The 24874-nt window shown below is 40.2% G+C and overlaps 1 protein-coding gene across 1 annotated transcript; it reads left to right on the top strand.

Annotated features, from left to right (window-relative positions):
• The first annotated feature begins 6216 nt into the window (after positions 1-6216).
• On the top strand, positions 6217-18810 carry LOC100491441 (cytochrome p450). The gene is made up of 10 exons (XM_002933573.5): positions 6217-6391; positions 7420-7612; positions 9629-9791; positions 10124-10273; positions 12292-12452; positions 13093-13269; positions 14560-14701; positions 15819-16003; positions 16951-17092; positions 18293-18810. The coding sequence occupies exons 2-10, from the start codon at positions 7442-7444 to the stop codon at positions 18469-18471; spliced, it is 1470 nt and encodes a 489-aa protein (XP_002933619.1). The 5' UTR covers positions 6217-6391; positions 7420-7441; the 3' UTR covers positions 18472-18810.
• The last annotated feature ends 6064 nt before the right edge of the window (positions 18811-24874 follow it).

A 24874-nucleotide genomic window follows, 5' to 3' on the forward strand; every position in this document is an offset into this window, starting at 1 on the left:
ATTGTCTTTGTATGAACTTTATAATGTTGCCATATAAGTGCTTCCTGATGCTTTTACATTACATTACCTATCTGGCTTTCAGGGGTATCTATATTAGAAGGTATCCATGGGACTGCTCTAGGCGCTACTGGGGGGACCAGTGGAAGACGCTAAACATAGAGAGGTCCTTTGCTCTTAATTATATGTAACCACTGGAAAGTTGCTTCAATTCCACTTTGCTAATATCTTGAAATCCATAAAATAAAGTCTAATGTCCATTATAAAGGTGCTAGAAAAGTGCTCCAATCAACTTTACCTTGATTTGTTTTGAGGGTTTACAGTACATTTACAGTTTTGACTGATCTTTGCCTTCTGTATAATAGGATTATGCTCACTGGGAACAAGCGTTACTGTAGTGTTACTGAAAAAAGAAAAGCTTCGATAACATTTAGTGCGATTTTTCCATAGTGACTAGTGATGAGCACATTTTTGCAAATTTTCTTGCCGTTTCACGAATTTTATTCCAAAATAAGAAAAATATAATATTGAATTCATTTATTTAGTGTAAAAAAAAGTTTATTTTGCCCAACTATCAAAATAAAATAGGATTTTTAATTATTTCTCAGGGTGACGGGTTCCCTTTAAGCAATGACAACACAGAACAGAGTGACCGGGACAATAAGGATTAAACTTAGAGCAAAATCCACTGACCCCCAATGAACTGACTGACCTATTAGCCAATGAAATTATGGAACTATTTATATGAACTGCTTAATAGAGAGTAACATCGGCAGATTATATTATTCAGGGCTCCTACATGAATTTCAGCAGGGGAATGACTAGTTATTGGGCCCCACAGCAAGAGCATAGGGCCCCTAAACTTATATAGCAGCTGCTTATCAGCCACTGGGCCCCTACAGTTCCTAAGCTCCCCAGCAGTTGCAGGGTCTCTTTCCTCCATAGTTACACCCATAGCTTGTAAGTTTGATCAAGTGCATCCTTTTCCCCCAGCAAAACCTACACTGTTATTATAGGGAGAACTCCTGCATTGTGTGATTACAAAAAATGCAAATTGCATAAATACAGTACTGTATATACTCGAGTATAAGCCTAGTTTTTCAGCACCCAAAATGTGCTGAAAAAAGTCACCCTCGGCTTATACTCGAGTCGGGTGCCATGGGACCCTCCAGACTAGCACCCTCTCTCCTTTGTGTGCAAATTAGGCCCCCCGCAACCAGACCCTCCAGTGCCCTGGCCTAGGCTCCCACTAGCAATACTTATTCCCCCTTACATCTCCTCCGGGACCGGGTCTGCTGCCAGTTTGCCAATGCGCAATGAGTGTGGGGTAGTACTCATATTGTTTTTGTTGACCCTCTTCTCCACTTACAGAGCTAGTTTACTGTTTTTCTTTGACATAAATATTGAAAAACATATACCCCACTGATGCCTCAATTAATGTAATTTTATTGGTATTTATTTTGATTGTTAAAACTTAGCAGTAGCTGCTGCATTTCCCTCGGCTTATACTCGAGTCAATAAGTTTTTCCAGTTTTCTTAGGTAAAATTAGGTACCTAGGCTTTTATTCGGATCGGCTTATACTCGAGTATATACGGTAATTACACTTTGCACTCACAGATGTAAATAATCAATGTATATTATGACAACAATATTACAATAAAAAGCCTGGAATTAGTGGAGCAAAAGTTACAAGGGAAAGTGTCATTATCTTCCCCGGGGAACAGACAGTAATTCTACTTGTTAATCTTTCAATGATCTTTACTGCCTTCTGTGTTTCCTGCTCGGTTCTGTCACCGACCTTAATGGGCCTGGGATGGATAAACGTACCTGGGAGAGGTGGACAACTTGGACGGGGATGGTAAACTGTCTAAATAAAGCTAAAAGCACTGTATACACTAAAAGAAAGTTCAATGATATACAGATGAAGAGTTAATATGTGTAATATTGAATGGAATTTACCTTATGGTATTTATCCCTATATGTACCATGAGTAGGTGTAAGATTCTGTATATGGAACCTGCAGACCTGTCAACTATCTCCAATCAAAACTAAACAACGTGGAATCACAAGAAAACAACTTTGCTTGTTCCTGGTAGTTTATTATTTCCTATTCCAAAATGTTTTATCCTGGCCTCCTCCTCTTTGCACTTTCATGTTTCCTAAAACATCGCCAGTCACACCCTCCATCCAGTCAGAAAGGTATAACCATCACTGCCTCTCTCCTCTCCTCTCCTTCCCTCTCAGCACATGAAGCCTATAAAGTGCTTTGCTCCATAACCCCAGTTAACTCTTTCTCCTCACAAAACAAGAACATACAAATCCCGCTCTCACCTTGCATTCCCCTCCTTCCTGTTACTCGCTGCTGGTGACATTTCCCCCAACCCCGGCCCTTACCCCATCCCTGTTCTGTTAGGGACACGTTCTCCAAACCCACCTTGTACCCCTTTAAAGTACAGAAACCTTACCCTTATACCCAAAGTCACTGCTCAAATATCCTGTGCCCTCTGGAATTCCCGCTCCGTCTGCAACAAACTCACCTCCATCCATGACCTTTTCATTGCTAAATCGCTTAACTTACTTGCAATAACTGAGACCTGGCTTTCCCCTACTGACACTGCCTCACCTGCTGCCCTGCCCTTTGGGGGGCTACACCTTACTCACACTCCCAGGCCTGGAAACAGGGCAGGGGGTGGGGTAGGACTCCTTCTCTACCCCCATTTAAAGTCCTTCCACCTACTTCATCTCTTTCATTTTCCTCATTTGAGGTTCACTCTATTAGGCTCTTCTCCCCTGGTTCATATACCGACCTCCTGGACCGACCTCACAATTACCGTATTTTCCGGCATACAAGACGACTGGGCGTATAAGACGACCCCCAACTTTTGCAGTTAAAATATCCTCAATCTCCCCCCGCAGCGTCCTAAAGCTCATCCTCCCCAACATCATCCAGCTACCCCTAGCGTCCTCCCCAACATCATCCAGCTCCTCTAGCATCCTCCCCAACATCATCCAGCTACCCCTAGCGTCCTCCCCAACATCATCCAGCTCCTCTAGCATCCTCCCCAACATCATCCAGCTCCCCCTAGCGTCCCCCCCAACATGCTCCAGCTCCCCCCAACATCCTCCCCCACATACTTTAGCTCCTCCCAACATCCTCCCCCACATACTTCAGCTCCCCCACATACTTCATCTCCCCCCAACATCCTCCCCCACATACTTCAGCTCCCCCACATACTTCATCTCCCCCCCAACATCCTCCCCCACATACTTCAGCTCCCCCAAGTGTCCTTCACCACCCCTGCTGCGTCCGGCTGTTTCCTCCGGCTGCTTCATCCGGCTTTAAACATAATGGCTTCATCCACCACCCCTCCCGCTCGCCTGCTGCTTCCTCCGGCTGCTTAGGTTGCGCCCTGTGCGCGCTGACGTGACGCGTATGCACGAGGCGCAACCAATAAAATTAACCGCTGACCACCAATGAGCCTGTAACGCTTTAAAGGGGTCAGCGGTTAATTTTAATGGTTGCGCCCCGTGCATACGCGTCACGTCAGCGTGCACAGGGCGCAACCTAAGCAGCCAGAGGAAGCAGCAGGCAAGCGGGAGGGGTGGTGGATAAAGCCATTCCCTTTAAAGCCGGATGAATCAGGCGAGCGGGAGGGGTGGTGGAGGACGCTGGGGGGGCCCTGCAAGCAAGTACCCGGCGTATAAGACGACCCCCGGACTTTAACCCAGATTTTTCTGGGTTAAAAAGTCGTCTTATACGCCGGAAAATACTCTGACAACTTTTCTGCCTGGCTTTCTTACTTCCTTTCCTCTGACTCCCCATCCATTGTACTGGGTGACTTTAACATACCTGTTGACAATCCTAATAACCATTACATAGCTCAATCAAAGCAGAACTTTTTTATCCAAATAAGTTCTGCCTGTGTAAGCCTGCATTCTGAAGATGTGTTAGAGGGAAAAGCTGCTATTTGTTTTAGGAAAATGTGATGGTGCTGGCGAATGGAGGGGATATACGAAGTACAAATGCTGAGATTGGGTAAGGGAAATGTGCCCTACCTATATACATGGTAAAAAATGTATGTTTCACATGTCCTTATTAAAGGGCTACTGTCACTGAAATAGACATGAAGGCAAGTTGAGGCAGACACTTATCCACTTCAAGATGTAAATGGTTTACTAAATGCTCAGTCAGTGTTTGCCCGGTGCTTTGTTGCTTACGCCGCTCTCAGCCTTTCACCCAAATCTTATCTGTCAGTGGCTCTCACAATAAATGAGTTGTTTGTAGCGGTAAATATTTAACCGCTGTAATAAAAACATACTATAGGTAATTCATGGACAAATTGTATTTAACCTTGACATAAAAGAAAGTTCTTATACAAACTGAGGACTTATATGTGTTCTGCCGGTGACACGAATCCCCTGTGCTTTATTATTTATCCAGCATTGAATGAAGGGGCGGCCAATGATTAGTCTGAGCTGGGTGTGAATAGGGAAGGTGCTGACCATTAAGGCTTGGAATTAAATGCATCAGTGCAGGTATGGGACCTGTTATCCAAAATGCCCGGGACTTGTGGTTTCCTGTATACAAGGTCTTTTCATAATTTGAAAGGGTAAAGGGTTAATTATATCTTAGTTGGGATCAAGTACAGGTACTGTTTTATTATTACAGAGAAAAGGGAATCATTTAACCATTAAATAAACCCAATAGAGCTGTTCTGCCCCCAATAAGGGGTAATTATATCTTAGTTGGGATCAAGTACAGGTACTGTTTTATTATTACAGAGAAAAGGGAATCATTTAACCATTAAATAAACCCAATAGGGCTGTTCTGCCCCCAATAAGGGGTAATTATATCTTAGTTGGGATCAAGTACAGGTACTGTTTTATTATTACAGAGAAAAAGGAATCATTTAACCATGAAATAAACCCAATAGGGCTGTTCTGCCCCCAATAAGGGGTAATTATATCTTAGTTGGGATCAAGTACAGGTACTGTTTTATTATTACAGAGAAAAAGGAATCATTTAACCATGAAATAAACCCAATAGGGCTGTTCTGCCCCAATAAGGGGTAATTATATCTTAGTTGGGATCAAGTACAGGTACTGTTTTATTATTACAGAGAAAAAGGAATCATTTAACCATGAAATAAACCCAATAGGGCTGTTCTGCCCCCAATAAGGGGTAATTATATCTTAGTTGGGATCAAGTACAGGTACTGTTTTATTATTACAGAGAAAAGGGAATCATTTAACCATGAAATAAACCCAATAGGGCTGTTCTGCCCCAATAAGGGGTAATTATATCTTAGTTGGGATCAGGTACAGGTACTGTTTTATTATTACAGAGAAAAGGGAATCATTTAACCATGAAATAAACCCAATAGGGCTGTTCTGCCCCAATAAGGGGTAATTATATCTTAGTTGGAATCAAGTACAGGTACTGTTTTATTATTACAGAGAAAAGGGAATCATTTAACCATGAAATAAACCCAATAGGGCTGTTATGCCCCAATAAGGGGTAATTATATCTTAGTTGGGATCAAGTACAGGTACTGTTATATTTTTACAGAGAAAAAGGAAATCATTTTTAAAAATTTGTATTATTTGATTAAAATGGAGTCTATGGGAGATGACCTTCCTGTAATTTGGAGCTTTCTAGATAAAGGGTTTTGAATAACGGATTCCATGCCTGTATTTCACAATACTATTTTTGGAAGAGGCACTTTTTTGGTTTGCAAGAGATTAAATAAAGTATAGGAAGAAAAACGTGCCGTCCCAGGTCCTGTGTGTCAGTGCCTCTGTGCTGAGTGTGCGGATCTGGGGGCACCGGGGTTGGAGGGACAGAGGCCACAATAAGAGACAGCAACAAGTGGCAGAAACCGCTAATACACTTGGAGGGGGCCACAAATAATAGCCCCATACACAGTATGTTCTCTATGAACTCACTGCCCCAATGGGAAACTCACATCCGATTTATTGTGGCTGCAGCCGTAGGCAGGACTGTAGGTGCTTATCTTCACTTACCTGCCAGACATTCCTTGCATTCTTCCCCCTAGTGTTGCCTATACAGACACAGGCCTAACGGGCCCTTGGTTAGTGGGTTAATGTATAGCAAACCTGCAACGTGACCTGTAACTTTTAGCCCAGACTCTTTTTTTTTTCAGAATTTTTCTCTTAACACCTTATCAGGTAACAGAAGGAAATCCCATGTGGGCGGGGCTAACTCATATAAATACAGACAGGATACAGCAGGTCCCTATCCATTGCCTGTGTTACTGGGGCAAACAAGGACCTAGAGACAGTCGCTGAGCAGAACACAAGGCTGGAGCAGGGGCAGCACTCTGATTCTACAGCTCCATCTACTGAGCCCACCTTGCTCTCCCCCTTCTGCAGGTTGGTACTGAGTTACTTTGTGGGTTTGTTTTTATTAACCAAATCTTACAGCACATAACACAGTGCACTCTGGGTAAACTAAGTGCCATATGCACTTAAGGAATATATATATACATATATAATGTCCCAACATCGGCACTCACCAAAACGACAGATCATAACCGGGTGCTAACCATTAAACTGCATACCATCCCATAGGAAGCACTCACGGTAGTATAAGATAAAAAAAACAGTTTATTTAATCATAATATACGCGTTTCAATCCATATAGGATGTAATGTCTATGCGTTTCGATCCATATAGGATGACGATCCTATATGGATCGAAACGCGTAGACATTATATTTGAATAAACTGTTTTTTTTATCTTATACTACCGTGAGTGCTTCCTATGGGATGGTATATATATATATATATATATATATATATAGAAACAACAACAAGAGATCCTCTGCACTCACCCATTATATATATATATATCAATTCACAATTGATTGCTATATATATACATATATAGCAATCAATTGTGAATTGGATATACAGGTATAGGACCCATTATCCAGAATGCTCGGGACCAAGGGTATTCCGGATAAGGGGTCTTTCCGTAATTTGGATCTTCATACCTTAAGTCTACTAAAAAATCAATAAAACATTAATTAAACCCAATAGGATTGTTTTGCATTCAATAAGGATTATATATATCTTAGTTGGAATCAATTACAAGGTTCTGTTTTATTTCTACATAGAAAAAGCAAATCAGTTTTAAAATTCTGAATTATTTGATTAAAATGGAGTCTATGGGAGACGGGCATTCCGTAATTCGGAGCTTTCTGGATAACGGGTTTCCGGATAAGGGGTCCGATACCTGTATTTGGATATATATATATAGATAAATAGATGATAGATAGATAGATAGATAGATAGACAGAGCTTAAGAATAATAGTTCCTCTACATCATTAGCAAAATATGTACCAACATTTGTCTTTAAAATGAAACAACATATTTTGTCATTTGCTTTCTAATTGCAGGTATAACTAAAGCCTAATTGCCATGGATCCGGTCTCTGTACTTCTGTCCGTTGTCGTTTGTATTTTCCTATATAAAGTCTTCTATGGAGGGGAAAAAGAATCTCAGAACTTCCCTCCTGGGCCCAAACCATTACCCCTCATTGGGAATCTGCACATAATGAATATGAGGAAACCCCATCTAACATTTATGGAGGTAACAGCAGGAAGCAGTTGTGTGTTGTCACCCCTTTCCCATGATCCTCTCCCCATCTTTCCTTGTAGTTGTTTGTATCAAAACCATGCACATTTCCATAATAAAATATTAATAATGACTAAAAGGCTCACTAATGAATGCTAATAAATAATACAAATGTCATAAGGGTCTGATTCTGACCAACGATCAGTGTTATATCCACCAACTGGGTGTTTTACCGCTCCACTTGTTGGTGGCTCCAACCAACCAATAAGTCCTAATAATAATAATAACTAAATCCAGTCATATAAAGTTCATATAACTCAATATAAAAAATGAATTCAACTTGATGCAGCAGAGTATAGTGGGCTGAATAGCAGAGAGTTCAAACAAAATGCACATATTGGTTTCAGCAATTAGCAATTTTGCAGAACAATACTTGTGGACTGAGGAGTTCATCTCCCAAATGAGATAATCCAATGGGCGGATACACAGAGTTAAGGTCCCCATACACTACCCGATATCACCCACCTACGGGTGGGTGATATCGGGTAGCAAGTAGCTTAAAAAAAAAAATCCGATCGTTTGACCCTGGGGCCAAACGATCGAATTACATTTGCGGCCATGGGGCAGTCGGTTCGGGGACCGCATCAACGAGCCGATGCGGTCCCCGATCCGACTGGATTTTCTAACCTGGCCGATCGAGATCTGGCCAATTTCAGGCCAGATATCAGTCGGCCAGGCTGCTCGGTTCTGCCCATACACGGGCTGATTAGCTGCCGAATTGGTCCAAGGGACTGATATCGGCAGCTATAATCGGCCCGTGTATGTGGACCTTTAGATGCGTCAGAAATCTCTATGGTCAAAAACAATGATTTGAATTCAATCAGCCCATTAAGCAATAGTTGCTGAACTGGCTGGTATCTTATTCCCATAAGTCACTGCCAGACGTGCTAACAGAATTCATAAGTCAAAATTGCCAGTTGGACTAAACTAATGGAATTAGGGCCAAAAGAATGGAAACATCGCTATCACTAGTGCAACGTTTTTCAGGCTAAAATAAAAATAACAGTCCTTCACCGTATTCTTTCTCAAAGGGGAAATTGAATTTATTCTCACAATAGTTTCAACAACTTCTCTTGCACCGGTCACTTGATTTCACCTTGAAATAAAAATTCCTAAAAGAGGTTTGTCTTTTAGTTCACTGTTAAATAACCCGTTCTTTCACTGATTTTAGGGACAGGTGATGGTCTCTTAGAATCAGGTTCTTCTAAATTCTCTATTTCAGCAGCTGCTTCAAACCCAGACAGATTCCCTGACCTACATCCCATTCTTTTTCTTTTTAATGCATAGCACCCTTCCACCAATTCTCTTTGTGTTTGTCCACACAGTATTATTACACAGGCCTAAACCATGTTGTATAATTTCATATTCAGGATAAGACGTGCAAAGCCAACTCAAGGCCAAGGAACTTGAAAAAACACCCCAACAATCCCAAATAAATCTTCTCAGTAGGCCACAGTAAAGGTCCCCATACACGGCCCGATTATAGCTGCCGATATGGGTCCCTTGGACAGATTCGGCAGCTTATCGGCCCGTGTAGGGGCAGAACCGAGGGGCCTGGCCGACCGATATCTGTCCTGAAATTGCCCAGATATCAATCACCCAGGTTAGAAAATCCAGTCGGATCGGGGACCGCATCGACTCGTTGATGCGGTCCCCGAACCAACTGCCCCATGGCCACAAATGTAATCCGATCGTTTGGCCCCAGGGCCAAACGATCGGATTATTTTTTTTTTAAGGTACTTGCTACCCGATATCGCCCACCCGTAGGTGGGGATATCGGGTGAAGAGCCGCTCGCTTGGCGACATCGCCTGTGTATGGCCAGCTTTAGCTCTCTACTCTCTGAATCACTTGTTCCTCTTGTTAAAACATACAAGGAGATATCTGATTGGTTCCTATGGATAACTATAGATGTGAGTAAAGTATTTATCTATTATTTAGATGACAGTTTTCCATTAATGCTTCCATTAAAGCTGGCTAAGACGTACGGCTCAGTATTCAGCGTTCAACTTGGCCTGAGGAAGACAGTTGTGCTTTGTGGCGCTGACACAGTGAGAGATGCTCTTATCAACCATGCCGAGGAGTTTTCAGAGAGGGCCAGAATTCCCGTTTTTGAAGATATCACTAAAGGACATGGTAACCATATCTGTTTGTGACAATAGTTTAGTATTTTGCATCATAATTCTTCACAGAAGGCTCCTCATATCCAGCAAGTGTTGGGACTCATTGGACTTGGAATCAACAAGAGTAACAAGTAGTTAATAGTAAGCCTACACTGAGCACTGACGTACCAAATGTACATGACCTCTTATCATAAGGTCCACATCTATTAAAATAGTATGGAATTATGATAGTATTATGGAATATTATGGAATAGAACTTAATGTTACCTTATGGCTGAGCCGGTTCAGTGCAATAGTGATGCTTTGTGTAATAGCGCTTTTACAAACAGATGTTTTTCTTCTCAGGTATTGTTTTTGCTCATGGAGAGAACTGGAAAGTGATGAGAAGATTCACTCTTTCTACACTAAGAGACTTTGGGATGGGGAAGAAAACTATAGAAGACAAGATCTGTGAAGAAAGTGATTCTTTAGTGGAAATATTTAAGTCCTATAATGGTGAGCGAGTACATATAAATATATATTTTGGCAGATAATATAGATAATTTATATTTAAAAAAGGTTGGTACCAAACTGTACCCTAAAGTGGCTGCAGTGGCCATATACACTGCCCATTGACCAATAAAAGAGTTAAGAAAGAAGCAACGGCAGAGACAGACAAAGTGGGCAAGGAAGCAAATCAATATGGCGGCACGTGTGTAATGAGATATAAAACTTTCCAGAAGTCACGAGTTATCTTCCGTGTCAATGTCCTTTGTAATACAAGAAGGCATTTCATTAGCTTTAGTGGGTACTGACTAGTAATGGGCGAAATGTTTCGCCAGGCATGGATTCGAGGCGAATTTCCGCGTTTCGCCATTGGCGGATTGTTTCGCGAAACGGATGAAAAAATTCGCCGCGGAAAAATTCGCTGCACGTCCAAAAATTGTCGCCAGCGTCAAAAAAGAATTGTCGCGCGCGTCAAAAGAATAGCCGCGCGACAAAATAATAGCCGCGCGACGAAATAATAGCTGCGCGACGAAATAATAGCTGCGTGCGACGACACAATAGCCGCGCAACAAAATAATAGCCGCGGGCGACGAAACAATAGCCGCGCGACAAAATAATAGCCGCGGGCGACGAAACAATAGCCGCGCGACAAAATAATAGCCGCGGGCGACAAATTTTTTTTGTCGCACGACATTTTCGCCGTTTCGCAGATCTTTTTAAAGATTCGCGAATTTTTTGGCGAAGCGAAACGGAACAGATTCGCTCATCACTAGTACTGACTGGCACTGTCTAGAGTTGCAAAAGCTCTTTGAGAGTTGAGATCCTCGCCTCAGGCAGCAGTGCCCTGCTTGTTACCGGGGGCAGCAAAAAGTCATTCTTAGTAACGTTAAGAGCTGAATTTCCATTTTATATATCAGCAATTTGGCTCTTGTAGTACGGGGGTGCTACCTGTACTAGCAATTCCACTCCCCCTAGACCCCCTCCGGCGCTGTAAAGGTAAGCAAGGGGGAGGGGCAGCATTGCAAGAGTCGCCTCAGGCGGCGTTTCAGCTAGAATCATCCCTGTTTGTAAATAACCAGCATTTATGTTGGTTTTGCACAACTGTATACCCTTGCAGTTTGTAATGATTAGTGATGAGCAAATTTTTTCACCGGGCATGAATTTGTAGCGAATTGTCCACATTTCGCCATTGGCAAATTACTTTAGTGAAAATTTAGTGAAACTTTAGTGAAAATTCGCCATGGAAAAATTTGTCACACATCAGAAAAAGTCACGGTCACGTCAAATTGGTCACGTCAAAATTGGGCGTGGGCTCAGCAAAATTGGACGTGGCCTTGTCAAAAAGGCGCGCTCGTGGCAAAATTGGGCGCGTTCGCGAATTTTACGGAGAAGCGAAACGGGACAGATTCGCTCATCACTAGTAATGATTTTTTGTGTGTGAAACCATACTGACAAACTTATAGGGGCACATTTACTAATCCACGAATCCCGAATGGGAAAAAATCGGATTGGAAACGAAAATTTTGCGACTTTTTCGTCGCCGTCGCGTTTTTTTTCGTATTTTGCAAAATTTTTTAGTCGCCGTCACAACTTTATCGTATTTCGCGCAACTTTTTCACCACCGTCGCGATTTTTTCGTATTGAGCAATTGTAAACGGCGGAAAAACCAAATATACGATACATATGTCGTAATGGCGATGAAAAAATCGCGGGACATACGAAAAAGTCGCGGCGGCAACGAAAAAGTCGCAAAAATATCGATCATTACGAAAAAACACGTTCGGACACTTTTGGTCCGTTCGTGGATTAGTAAATCTGCCCCCTAGTGTATAGAAATTTAAAAAGTGTTCCAATAACCCCTCAAACCTTTCAAAACATTTTACCACCACAAATGCCACGCCCAGATTTTAGGATAAAAAGGTCTATGCTTGGGATATATTGTTTATAGTCTCTTGGAGTATATCCTGGAATAACAGCAGCTATTACATGTACACATGATGATGATATTTTCTCCTCTTTTCCCTTAGGGAAGCCGTTTGATAACACCTTGATACTGAATTCTGCCGTAGCCAACATCATTGTGACCATACTCCTTGGGGATCGCTTTGATTATAAGGATCCAACGCTGCTGAAACTTGTCAAAGTAGTCAATCAAAATATCAGGATTGGAGGTGGTTTCATGGCCAGGGTAAGTTATAGTATTCCATGCATCTTTGAATCCCATGTATTGTGCGATTATTTATTAGAAACATTATCAAAGTAGCCAAAAGTTATTGAAATTTGTTATTTGAAAAGCAATCTATACCCATCAACATTATTTCAATCTCAGTGAAATTTTGGTTGGAGCAAAAATTGGGAATCCATTTTTTCCGAAACTCACATTTCCAAGATTTATTTAGTGCAAAAACCTCAAACTCAGATATAAAAATAAGGCATCTAAGTTCAGGCTTGTTCATGTAGAAGTCAATGGCAGTTGCATTAGCAAAATTCAAGCTATTTTTCAATTTGAATTTTGGAGATGAATTTGAAATTTGTCAGACTTATTGAAAACGATGTGTGGAATTCTATTTCAGTGCACTTGTGTTGTTTGTGCGTGACTCAAATTTGAAAATGTATGAATTTTAGATTTTTTGGTCATAATTTTCTTTCAAGGGGAATATATATACTAGGTAGGAATTCCTATAGTTGTACCATCCGACAATGCTATGATTTAGACTATGTAATAAAATGTTTTTTTATTCTGCTTTATTCTCCTTAATTCATATTGTACTGGTGAGATGATTTGTAAGTCTTCTGTTATATAATCACATTTTTATTGTTTCTTCAAGCTGTATAACATATACCCGTCTGTTATGCGATGGATTCCCGGAGATCACAAAACTGTTTTTAAAAACATAGCAAAAGTCTACAAGTTTCTTAACAAGACATTTACGGAACACAGAAAAGTACTGGACGTAAATGACCAGAGGGATCTCATTGATGCGTTTCTTGTCAAGCAACAAGAGGTAACGATAAATTCACTGCTAAACACTTTATTCCTCTTTCTAGTTGGTCATGTGTTGCCAAAAGTGATTAGTGATGAGCGAATCTGTCCCATTTCGGGCAAAAATTAACGAAACGTGAGAAAAATTTGTTAAACGGCGAAAAATCTGCAAAACACGTTTGGCGCACTAAGTTTTTGTCGTGAACATCTATTTTGACATGACCACGGCTATTTTTTTTACCTATCCGCACCTATTTTTGATGTGGCCGCGTCTATTTTGATGCGACCATGCCCATTTTGCCGTGCCGTCTATTTTGATGCGGCGGATTTTCGCAAAACAATTTGACAATGGCGCAATGCGGAAATTCGCTGCAAATCTATGCCTGGCAAAAAAATTCGCTCATCACTACAAGTGATGTATGGGCCGGCTCGAAAATCATGGGTCAGATGGATTTGGGTTGGCCCATTCTTAGCAGGTTGTGAGATGAACTCTGCCTTTGGGCCACCCCACCCACAAAGTCATTATACCCAACTTCCTCCGCCTGCTGTCACTATTTATACATGGCATCAGTCGGTGACGGCTTGCATGCCGAGTAGGGTTCAGGGTAGGTAGTAAGTTGGTTAGACTCGAGTGTGGGTCAGAATTTTGTCTATATGTACATCACAAGTTGCCATCTTTAAGGAAGTTCCTTTTCACTTCCTGCAGTTCTAATTGTTGGAGCTGTCAGTCAAACAAACAACAATATGGCTCTGCAGAATTAAGCCTTAACTTTACCTTTAAAGTTATCTCATTTTTTTTCTTACTTTTTAAAGTTTTGTATTTGTTTGGATATCCAACATTATTTAAATAAAGTAGCATTATTGTAACCATACAATGGCAAGGTTGGGGATTTGATAGGCCTGGGGCAGGCTGGATATGGAGAATATGATTCTATGACTGTTTCAAGTAGAAGCATCTTTACAACAAAGCATAAAGGTTGTTTAATCATTTAAAACAGTGGTTCTCAACCTTTGGGATGGGACCCCTTTGGGGGTTGAACAACCCTTTCCCAGGGGTCGCCTAAGACCATTGGAAAACACATATTTCAGGAATAATTTTATGGTTGGGGGTCACCACAACATGAGGAACTGTATTAAAGGGTTGCGGCATTAGGAAGGTTGAGAACCACTGATCTAGAAGCAATCCCTTATTGTTCAACTCTAGTCAGTACAGGCAAGCAAAGCCCCCTGTGTGCCAGAAGCCTGTATACATTGTGCCTTCTTAATCTGTAATGAAGACAATATCAACTTGAACTTCAACTTGCAATTTCAGGAGAAACTTTCTTCTAAAAAGTTTTTTCACAACCAAAACCTGACAGTCCTTGTAGCCAATTTATTTGCCGCCGGAATGGAGACGACTTCTACCACTCTTCGGTGGGGCCTCCTGTTAATGATGAAATATCCAGAAATCCAGAGTAAGTATCCAACGTGTAGGAATGTTTTGTTTTTGTCACATTTGTATCTACTGGTGGACCTCGTGAGGTTGAGGAATGTGACTTTTTCTGTATAATATATAAGGTAAATGATTACCTTGTGTTACATAGTTACATAGGGTTGAAAAAAGACCAGAGTCCATCATGTTCAACCCATCCAAGTAAACCCAGCACACACAACCCACACCTACCTATCTATACACTCACATACATAAACTATATATACAAACACTAATACTAACTGTAGATATTAGTATCACAATAGCCTTGGGTATTCTGCTTGTTCAAGATCTCATCCAGGCCCCTCTTGTGTGGAGAGTCAGGAAGTGTGAAATTATTATCTATATTGCTCTTCTGAAACCCTTGGAAGTTGACACTTTCCTTGTGTCTCCTGGGCTACAGATATATAATATCTTAATATAATTGGCTTAAGGTAGGGATGGACCAGGATATAAACATTTCCAGTTTCATGAATGATGCCTTGGGCAGTATGATATTCTTTGGCCATAGTGATCTTAACCAATCATTTTCTTTTCTGGAGAAAGTGAGGTGGTTTAGTAAAAAGATGGTTCTGATGGTATCCACTGCCATGGCTTGTTTTTACTTTACTATTTTTTGTTTATCTTTTGCTTGGGGTTTGGAAATAAGGAGCATTGTAAACAAATTATTGTTTTGTTTTTCCTTCTAGCATTAGTGCAAGTTTTACTATCTCAGCTTGTAGCTGGCATGGTTTATCATTTTACTGTGCCATTAAATGCATTCTGTAATAACTTTTATATTTCATGATATTAGCAGTTGTTATACTCAGGGGCGGGCTAAGGCGACCTGGACTAGAGGTACCCCTACCCCTATTTCTGGCCCTGATAATATCATGAAATGTAACCTGAGCAACACCTACTGTTCAGCATTTGGTATGGCTGGGCAGGCAGAAAGGCAAAATCTCATTGATGTGGCAAATGCTTCTAGATGCTTCTCAGACCAGTTTCATTCATTCCTGTCACACTGAGTAAAAGAACTGACCAGAGAAGTTTAAGAAGCACTATTAAGACAACAGAATCATATTAAAGGCTTCTTCGTCTTTACATTTATTTTTCTCCAGAAAAAATCCAGGAAGAAATTGACAGAGTGATTGGATCAGCAGAACCTCGGCTTGAGCACCGGAAACTAATGCCCTATACTGATGCCGTTATCCATGAGATTCAGAGATTTGCCAACATCGCGCCTAACAATGTTCCCCACGAGACAACTCAGGATGTCACATTCAGGGGCTACTTTATACCAAAGGTACATTCTATAGTTGCTCATTGTTATCTCAGCTATGTCAATTAGAAGTCCCGTTACCCCAATATTCCCCCAAGTCACACCGTCCACGCCTTTTTTTTGACGCGACTATGCCTATTTTTTTCACTACCGCACCTATTTTGATGTGACCGCGCCCATTTTCGCTGCAAATCCATGCCTGGCAAAAAAAAACCGCTCATCACTACTTGCCAGTCTTTAAGACCAGCCATGTCATAAGCCAGAAGGAGATAACTACTGCCATGTTAAGTTCTTTGTGATGGTAGCTCCATCAGGGAAATGGTGCTAGGAAAGGCTCCATTTATATCAGTAAGAAAGTCACAAATACTTTTTAAGATGCATCTCAAAACTTGTGGCATCCATTTTCTTCTCTTATAGATGCATACTAAAGCATAGGTTACTGAACATTGGGGTGGTGCTACTTGTAGAGTGTGGGGTGGTGCAGCCTAAATGACTTTCTAGCTGTGATGTTCATGGTAATGCTAAGGAGGCCTCAACAGGTGGACTAGGCCAAGACGTCTAATGAGTTTAATAAGTTTCTCATGCCATTCCATTGTTCATTGCTCAATGGTTTATTCCACACTGTTGCAACAATATATATTTAAAGTTATAAAAATGAAAAGGGGGAAACCACTGCAAGTTCTAATTGATTTAATTTCCAAGCAAAAATGGTTCGAATCACTGAAAAAAATCTGATAATTCAGCCCCTTATTGTTGGAAACATTGGTCTTTGTTTGAATAAAGTTTATTTTTTCCCAAGCAGCCAGCCAGGTTGTTTTGTTTGTTTAAAGATTGCTCCTCCATGTTCCCTGATGGACAGGAAATGTATATCCCCTATCATCAGCCCTCACAACATATTTCTGTAGGATTCACAGCAATCTCTTCATTTTCTTTTCCAAGCCTTCGTCTCATACATTTTCACACATTTTTAGGGAACCCAAGTGATTCCTATGTTAACATCTGTTCTGCGAGATAAAGCCTATTTCAAGAAGCCAGAAGAGTTTTACCCGGAACATTTCCTTGACTCAGAAGGAAAGTTTGTAAAGAATGAGGCCTTCCTTCCCTTCTCAGCAGGTACTGTGACTAATTAATATCTATCAAAATACTAGATGCATCTCTGTAACATCTATAGATGAAATATATAATAATATTTATATCAATTAAATGCCATTCTGTTACTGGAGGTGCATCTATGGAATCTATTATCTGTAATGTTTGGAACCCATACTTGTATAAAATTGTTTTACTCTTTGTAGCATAGAATTGTAACAATGTGTTGGAGATTGGTCATAATCAGCAGTATAGAATGGTGAAAATGTGCAAGATAAAATGGGATAGAATGACTTGATAGCTAGAATAGAACTGGGGTCCCCAACCTTTTTAACCCATGAGCCACATTCAAATGTAAAATGAGTTGGGGAGCAACACAAGCATAAAAAAGCCTCCAGGGGTACCAAATAAGGGCTGTTATTGGCTATTTGGTAGCCCCTATGTGGACTGGCAGCCTACAGAAGCCTCTGTTTGGCAGTACACCTGGTTTTTATGCAACCAAAACTTACCCCCATGCCAGGAATTCAAAAATAAACACCTGCTTATGGTTGGGGATAACTGGACTAGAACATAGAATGAAAAAGGGGGAAGCTTTGGGTTAGAGAACATATGGGATTTATATGATCAAATTTTGGAGTCTGATCTAGGATCTAGGATAGAATAGTTAAAAAGAATATGTGTGGAAGAATGGCAAGAATCAAGTGAATGGGATAATTGAAATGTGTGGTGTAGTACAGTGAGCACAGACAGAAAGGACTGTATTATTAAACATGGTGGAGAAAATGTTTGAGGTATAAAGTGCCTTATTTTTGCATTTTCCACTTGCACTTTTTGAGGCTCTTGGAATGAACTACAAAAAGTAGTTGTAGACCTTCTCTTGGATAAAGTCAGTCCATGAAAAGTTTTGTTCCATTTCCAAATGAATGATACAGTATGTGTTAATATATTTATGGGGCCTATGATATGCAGGGCCATAGCAAGCGGGGGAACTATTTGTTGCACAAAAAGTACTTGTAGACCTCCTTGGTGGTAAGAGGCATTTTGGCCAAGAGACATTAGACATTAGAGAATTAGAGAAAGAAACATGGCACGAGCAAAACCAGTTACACAAAAACAGTTTCACATGCTTTTATAAAAACGGGTAAAGTGAAACCTTACTTGCCACTGATTGTAGGATCATGTAAATACCATTTTTACTATAGACTTACGGCCTTTCCCACTTAGGTCGAAGGAGCTGTGCCGGAGAGACATTGGCCAAGATGGAACTCTTCTTGTTCTTCACAAAGTTACTGCAGAACTTCACATTCCAACCCCCTCCTGGAGTTGAGGTCCAACTGACCTGTGGAGTTGCCATGACATCCATACCTTTGTACCATAACATCTGTGCTTTGTCTCGCAGCTAGAACAGGAATGTACATATTAAACAAAGCTGCTTTGCAAAAAGACAGCGAACAAGGACATTTTTAACCAAAAGTGACAAGGTGTGACAAGCTTGTTGCTAAATGTTCTAGTGCTTGCAGCCGCCATTTTGAAAAGGAACTTTTTTGGTTTTGTTTTCTTACTGTTGTGTATATATATTTGTACACTTAGAGAACCCTCTCCCTTTTTTAATTGAATGTATGGTAGATATTTATTCTCTTTTATATAATGAATTAAGAACCTGATTCTAATTGATTGAGTAATCTATTGACCGTATTATTCCCAATTGATGTCAATAAAATATCCCTCGCTCTATTTTTTAATTGGTTCTAGTATTGATTGATTCTGTAAATACCTCTTTTTATTTAATGTGAAAAATTGAGAATACGCACTTTATTTTTTATTTGTGATGTATGAACTATATGTCACTGTGGTTTTTAATAATTAATGATTATGAAACATAAATAAACTGATTGATTTTATCACAAGTAGTGGTTTGTGAGCCAATCCGAATCCCAAAAGGGAAAAAATCGTATTGGAAACGAAAATTGTGCAACCTTTTCGTCGCTGTCGCGATTTTTCGTATTTGTCGCGACTTTTCCGTCGTCGGCACGACTTTATCGTATTTTGCGCGACTATTTAGTCGCCGGCGCGATTTTTTCGTATTGAGCAATAGTAAATGGCGGAAAAAACAATCTGATTTTTTCGCAACGGCGAAAATATACGAAAAAGTTGCGATGGCGACAAAAAAGTCGCGGAACATACGAAAAAGTCGCGACGGCGCCAGAAAAGTTGCAAAAATACCAAACATTACGAAAAAAACGCATTTGGACGCTTTCTGTCCGTTTGTGGATTAGTAAATCTGCCCCATAGACTTTTGTAACTGACACACGTAGAATCCAATATTGTATCTTAGAAAAGTGAAAGTCAGCCTTATGAAACACAGTACAGGTATCGGACCCCTTATCCGGAAACCCGTTATCCAGAAAGCTCCGAATTACGGAATGCCCATCTCCCATAGACTCCATTTTAATCAAATAATTCAGAATTTTAAAACTGATTTCCTTTTTCTATGTAGAAATAAAACAGAACCTTGTAATTGATCCCAACTAAGATATAATTAATCCTTATTGGATGCAAAACAATCCTATTGGGTTTAATTAATGTTTTATTGATTTTTTAGTAGACTTAAGGTATTGAGATCCAAATTACGGAAAGACCCCTTATCCGGAATACCCTTGGTCCCGAGCATTCTGGATAATGGGTCCTATACTGTACTGTACAAATGTAATTTCCAATACAAATTTGCTGTTAATTGTCGAATTAATAAAACCTTAAATGGTTTATTCTTCTTTCCTAACAGAATCCACTATGCGACGACCGATTGATCGATCCTAGCGCGACTCCTTCCTATACAGAAAGAAGGCTAGGATTGATCAATCGATCGTCGCATAGGGGATTCTGCTTCTGCATCGCCGTATCGCCCTATTTCAAATGGCCAGAAGCCAAGTTTTAGCAGGTATTTTCTAATAAAGCATTCAAAATACTTAATAATGTGCAGGATAGGGCAATTACTGGAGCATGGTAGAATAGATTTTTTACTTAAAAATTTTTAGTGTTACTTTTCCTTTAAACAGAGAGGGTTAGTTTGTTACTAATTATATATAATCACTGATTAGGTTGTTTCTGTTTCATTATATTAGTTATACAGGCATGGGATCCATTATCTGGAAATCCATTACCCAGAAAGCTCTGGAATACAGGCCCTCTCTCATAGACTCCATGATTTATTTTTTTCTCTTATAATAAAACATTACCTTGTGCTTATTCCAAACTAAGATATAATTACCCCTTATTGGGGGCAGAACAGTCCTATTGGGTTTATTTCATGGTTAAATGATTCCCTTTTCTCTGTAATAATAAAACAGTACCTGTACTTGATCCCAACTGAGATATAATTACCCCTTATTGGGGGCAGAACAGCCCTATTGGGTTTATTTAATGGTTAAATGATTCCCTTTTCTCTGTAATAATAAAACAGTACCTGTACTTGATCCCAACTAAGATATAATTACCCCTTATTGGGGGCAGAACAGCCCTATTGGGTTTATTTAATGGTTAAATGATTCCCTTTTCTCTGTAATAATAAAACAGTACCTGTACTTGATCCCAACTAAGATATAATTACCCCTTATTGGGGGCAGAACAGCCCTATTGGGTTTATTTAATGGTTAAATGATTCCCTTTTCTCTGTAATAATAAAACAGTACCTGTACTTGATCCCAACTAAGATATAATTACCCCTTATTGGGGGCAGAACAGCCCTATTGGGTTTATTTAATGGTTAAATGATTCCCTTTTCTCTGTAATAATAAAACAGTACCTGTACTTGATCCCAACTAAGATATAATTACCCCTTATTGGGGCAGAACAGCCCTATTGGGTTTATTTAATGGTTAAATGATTCCATTTTCTCTGTAATAATAAAACAGTACCTGTACTTGATCCCAACTAAGATATAATTACCCCTTATTGGGGCAGAACAGCCCTATTGGGTTTATTTCATGGTTAAATGATTCCCTTTTCTCTGTAATAATAAAACAGTACCTGTACTTGATCCCAACTAAGATATAATTACCCCTTATTGGGGGCAGAACAGCCCTATTGGGTTTAAATGATTCCCTCGTTCTTATTTCAAACTAAGATATAATTGATTCTTATTGGGGAAAAACAATCCTGTTTGGTTTATTAAATGATTTTTAGTAGACTCAAAGTATGGTGATTAAAATTACAGAATGACCCCTTAAACGGTCCCGAGCATTCTGGTCCTTTACCTGTATAAATTTGCTTGTATCTTGAAATTGAGAAAAAAAATAGCAAATTATAACAGTGCTTAGAAGAGTGTTCTGGTCAACTTTACCTTGATTAGTTTTAAGGATTTACATTTGCTAACAGTTTTGACGGATTTCTGCCTCGTGTATAACGAGATTACGTTCACTGGGGACATCTAGTGTTACTGCAGAGGTACTGAAAAAAGCTTTGATAGCATTTAGTGCGATGTTTCCATAGTAACCAACATGCCCGCTCTTTTTGTAGTAGCCATCAAAATAAATAGGAAACATAGTTACTCTTAGATTATTATGTAATAGAGTTTCCACAGGGCCACCATCAATGAGGAATGTGGGGACAGACCGTATAGAGCAGTGGTCCCCAACCTTTTTTGCAACTAGTACATATTATATCATTGAATTATTACATATATGATGTAAATGTAATTATTACATTTTATATTATGTGCTTAACTTTATTATTATTATTATTATTACATTATAAAATATAATACAGCTCACCATAATACAAAATCAGTGGGGGTCCTGAGCTTGTTTCCCTGCAACTATATGCACCCAGCCCCCTTGATTTTCTTACTCCCACCTAAGTGTTGGCATCCCCACAAGTATTTTAGCATCAGGGGATGACGCTTAGTACTTTGACCCTTATTGCAATCAGTAGAAAGCTTCGAGGGCTTCACATTGCTGTTGCCATGGCTGTGTATACAGGTAAGAGGTTGACATAACAGGTAATTGGGACCAGAGGTGGCCCGGTTCAGCACAGCCCATGGCCCGGCACTGGTCCCCTGCCCGGTGGTTGAGGACCCCTGGTATAGAGCAAAGTTCCATAAATTGCATATATTATGTATAAACTTATGTTAAAACAATTTACCTAAACCTATACTGCAGTCCCACAGGGCCCCCTATAGTTCTTGCCCCCCCCCAGAGGTTGCAGGGTCCTTTTGCTCTATAGGTACCTCCTTGCTTTTCAGTAAAAGGATTTGTGAATTTGTACCATAGTAGCACCTCCTCATCCATTAAGTTCAACCATTTGCCCTAGCAAAACCTTCCTAATAGCTAGCTGATTGGCTCAGTTGATAAAAAAGTAAATAAATAAGTAAATAAACAAACAAGCATATCAGGCAAGAGTGTACATACACTGCACCCACATACTAATCAAAAGATTAAACATATAATTAAGTAATGAATGTATTAGCCACAATGCAATACCTAGAAGTTACATTGACCTGGGTGTAAATACCCCGGGTCTATCGCTGAGTGCATCTAGCTGCAGCTTCTAATGAATGGTATAACTCACCGCAGTCTCTGTGTGGTCCGGGTGCCCCGAACCCGTAGCCTGAGGAGATCAATCAAGAATTTTCAAAGAGGCTAGCAAAGCACACCAGACAGCCTTTTCGCGAAAAGGTTTTATGAACCTGAATAAAGACTAAGTTTTACGGGACTTCCTGGCTGTCTGGTGTGCTTGCCTCTTTGAAAATTCTCCAGTGCCCATAAACCCACTCTGTACCAATCTGAACATTGAATACAGAGCCGAACATCTTAGAGAACTGCAAGATAAGCATTAATAGAATATTGTCATTATAATTTTTAATAAAGTAGGGTTACTATTTGTCCCCATTTCCCGGGGACTGCTCCTGTTTTGGAACCTTGATCCCTGAGTAGAAGTTTTTCCAAGCAATGTCCCTGGCCTGTTGACATTCCCACCATGCGGGCAACAAAAAAGACACTGGCGACAAAAAAGATGCAGGCAACAAAAAATATCACGCGACAACTGCGTTTCTTGAATTTTCCGCTGTTTCACTAATTTTCTTGCCATTTCGCGAATTTTATGGTGCAGTGAAACGGGACAGATTCACTCATCAATAGTCATAAAAACTACATTTCTGGGCTATAGCTATAGGTCATGATACAACATACAGTAGGTAACCATTAACTACAGTTGATTTAGAGCTGTATCTGTAAATTATTAGAAACCCTGGCAGTCTGATATAGGGAAACTCTTTTTACATTCTGTTAGGACTGCGTAAAGTAAAGTCTCTTTAGTAAGCCGGAGACCCCTGATAGAACCCGTAGCCTGAGGAGATCAATCAAGAATTTTCAAAGAGGCTAGCAAAGCACACCAGACAGCCTTTTCGCGAAAAGGTTTTATGAACCTGAAGAAAGACTAAGTTTTACGGGACTTCCTGGCTGTCTGGTGTGCTTGTCTCTTTGAAAATTCTCCAGTGCCCATAAACCCAATCTTTACCAATCTGAACATTGAATACAGAGCCGAACATCTTAGAGAACTGCAAGATAAGCATTAATAGAATATTGTCATTATAATTTTTAATAAAGTAGGGTTACTATTTGTCCCCATTTCCCGGGGACTGGCCCTGTTTTGGAACCTTGATCCCTGAGCAGAAGTTTTTCCAAGCAATGTCCCTGGCCTGTTGACATTCCCACCATGCGGGCAACAAAAAAGACACGGGCGACAAAAAAGATGCAGGCAACAAAAAATATCATGCGACAACTGCGTTTCTTGAATTTTCCGCTGTTTCGCTAATTTTCTTGCCATTTCGCGAATTTTATGGTGCAGTGAAACGGGACAGATTCACTCATCAATAGTCATAAAAACTACATTTCTGGGCTATAGCTATAGGTCATGATACAACATACAGTAGGTAACCATTAACTACAGCTGATTTAGAGCTGTATCTGTAAATTATTAGAAACCCTGGCAGTCTGATATAGGGAAACTCTTTTTACATTCTGTTAGGACTGCGTAAAGTAAAGTCTCTTTAGTAAGCCGGAGACCCCTGATAGAACCAATCTTCACCAATGCCCTTTTGGAACACTCTGCTATGGACTGACTGGGAACCAGAACACTGCTGAGAATGATCCAAAGGAAGGTACAGTAAGGGTTAAACAGAATTTTAGAAATGTAGATGGGAAAGCCATTATCCAAAATGCTCCAAATTATGGGAAGGCTTTCTCCTACAGACTCTATTTTAATTTAATAATTACAATTTTTAACAGTAAAACAGTTCCTTGTTCTTGATCCCAACAAGGATATAATTAACCTTTATGTGAGGCAAAATAATTGGGTTTAATTAATGTTTAAATGATTTTTCAGTAGACTTAAGGCAGGGGTCCCCAACCTTTCTTACTTGTGAGCCATAGTCAAATTTAAAAAGACTTGGGGAGCAACACAAGCACCATAAAAGTTCATGGAGGAGCCAAATAAGGGCTGTGATTGGCTATTAGGGGCATCTATGCACCCTATCAGCTTACAGGGGCTTTATTTGGTAGGAAATCTTGTTTTTATTCAACCAAAACTTGCCCCCAAGTCAGAAATTCAAAAATAACTCCCTGGTTTGGGGGCACTGAGAGCAACACCCAAGGGGTTGGGGAACAACATGTTGCCCCTGAGCCACTGGTTGGGGATCACTGACTTAAGACATGGAGATCCAGATTTCCTTATCTGGAAAAAAACAGGCCCGGAGCATTCTAGATAACAGGTCCCATACCTGTATTGACAATTCCCAGTTCTGGCCCATAA

This window comes from Xenopus tropicalis, chromosome 5 (assembly GCF_000004195.4).
Source record: "Xenopus tropicalis strain Nigerian chromosome 5, UCB_Xtro_10.0, whole genome shotgun sequence".
NCBI lineage: Eukaryota > Metazoa > Chordata > Amphibia > Anura > Pipidae > Xenopus > Xenopus tropicalis.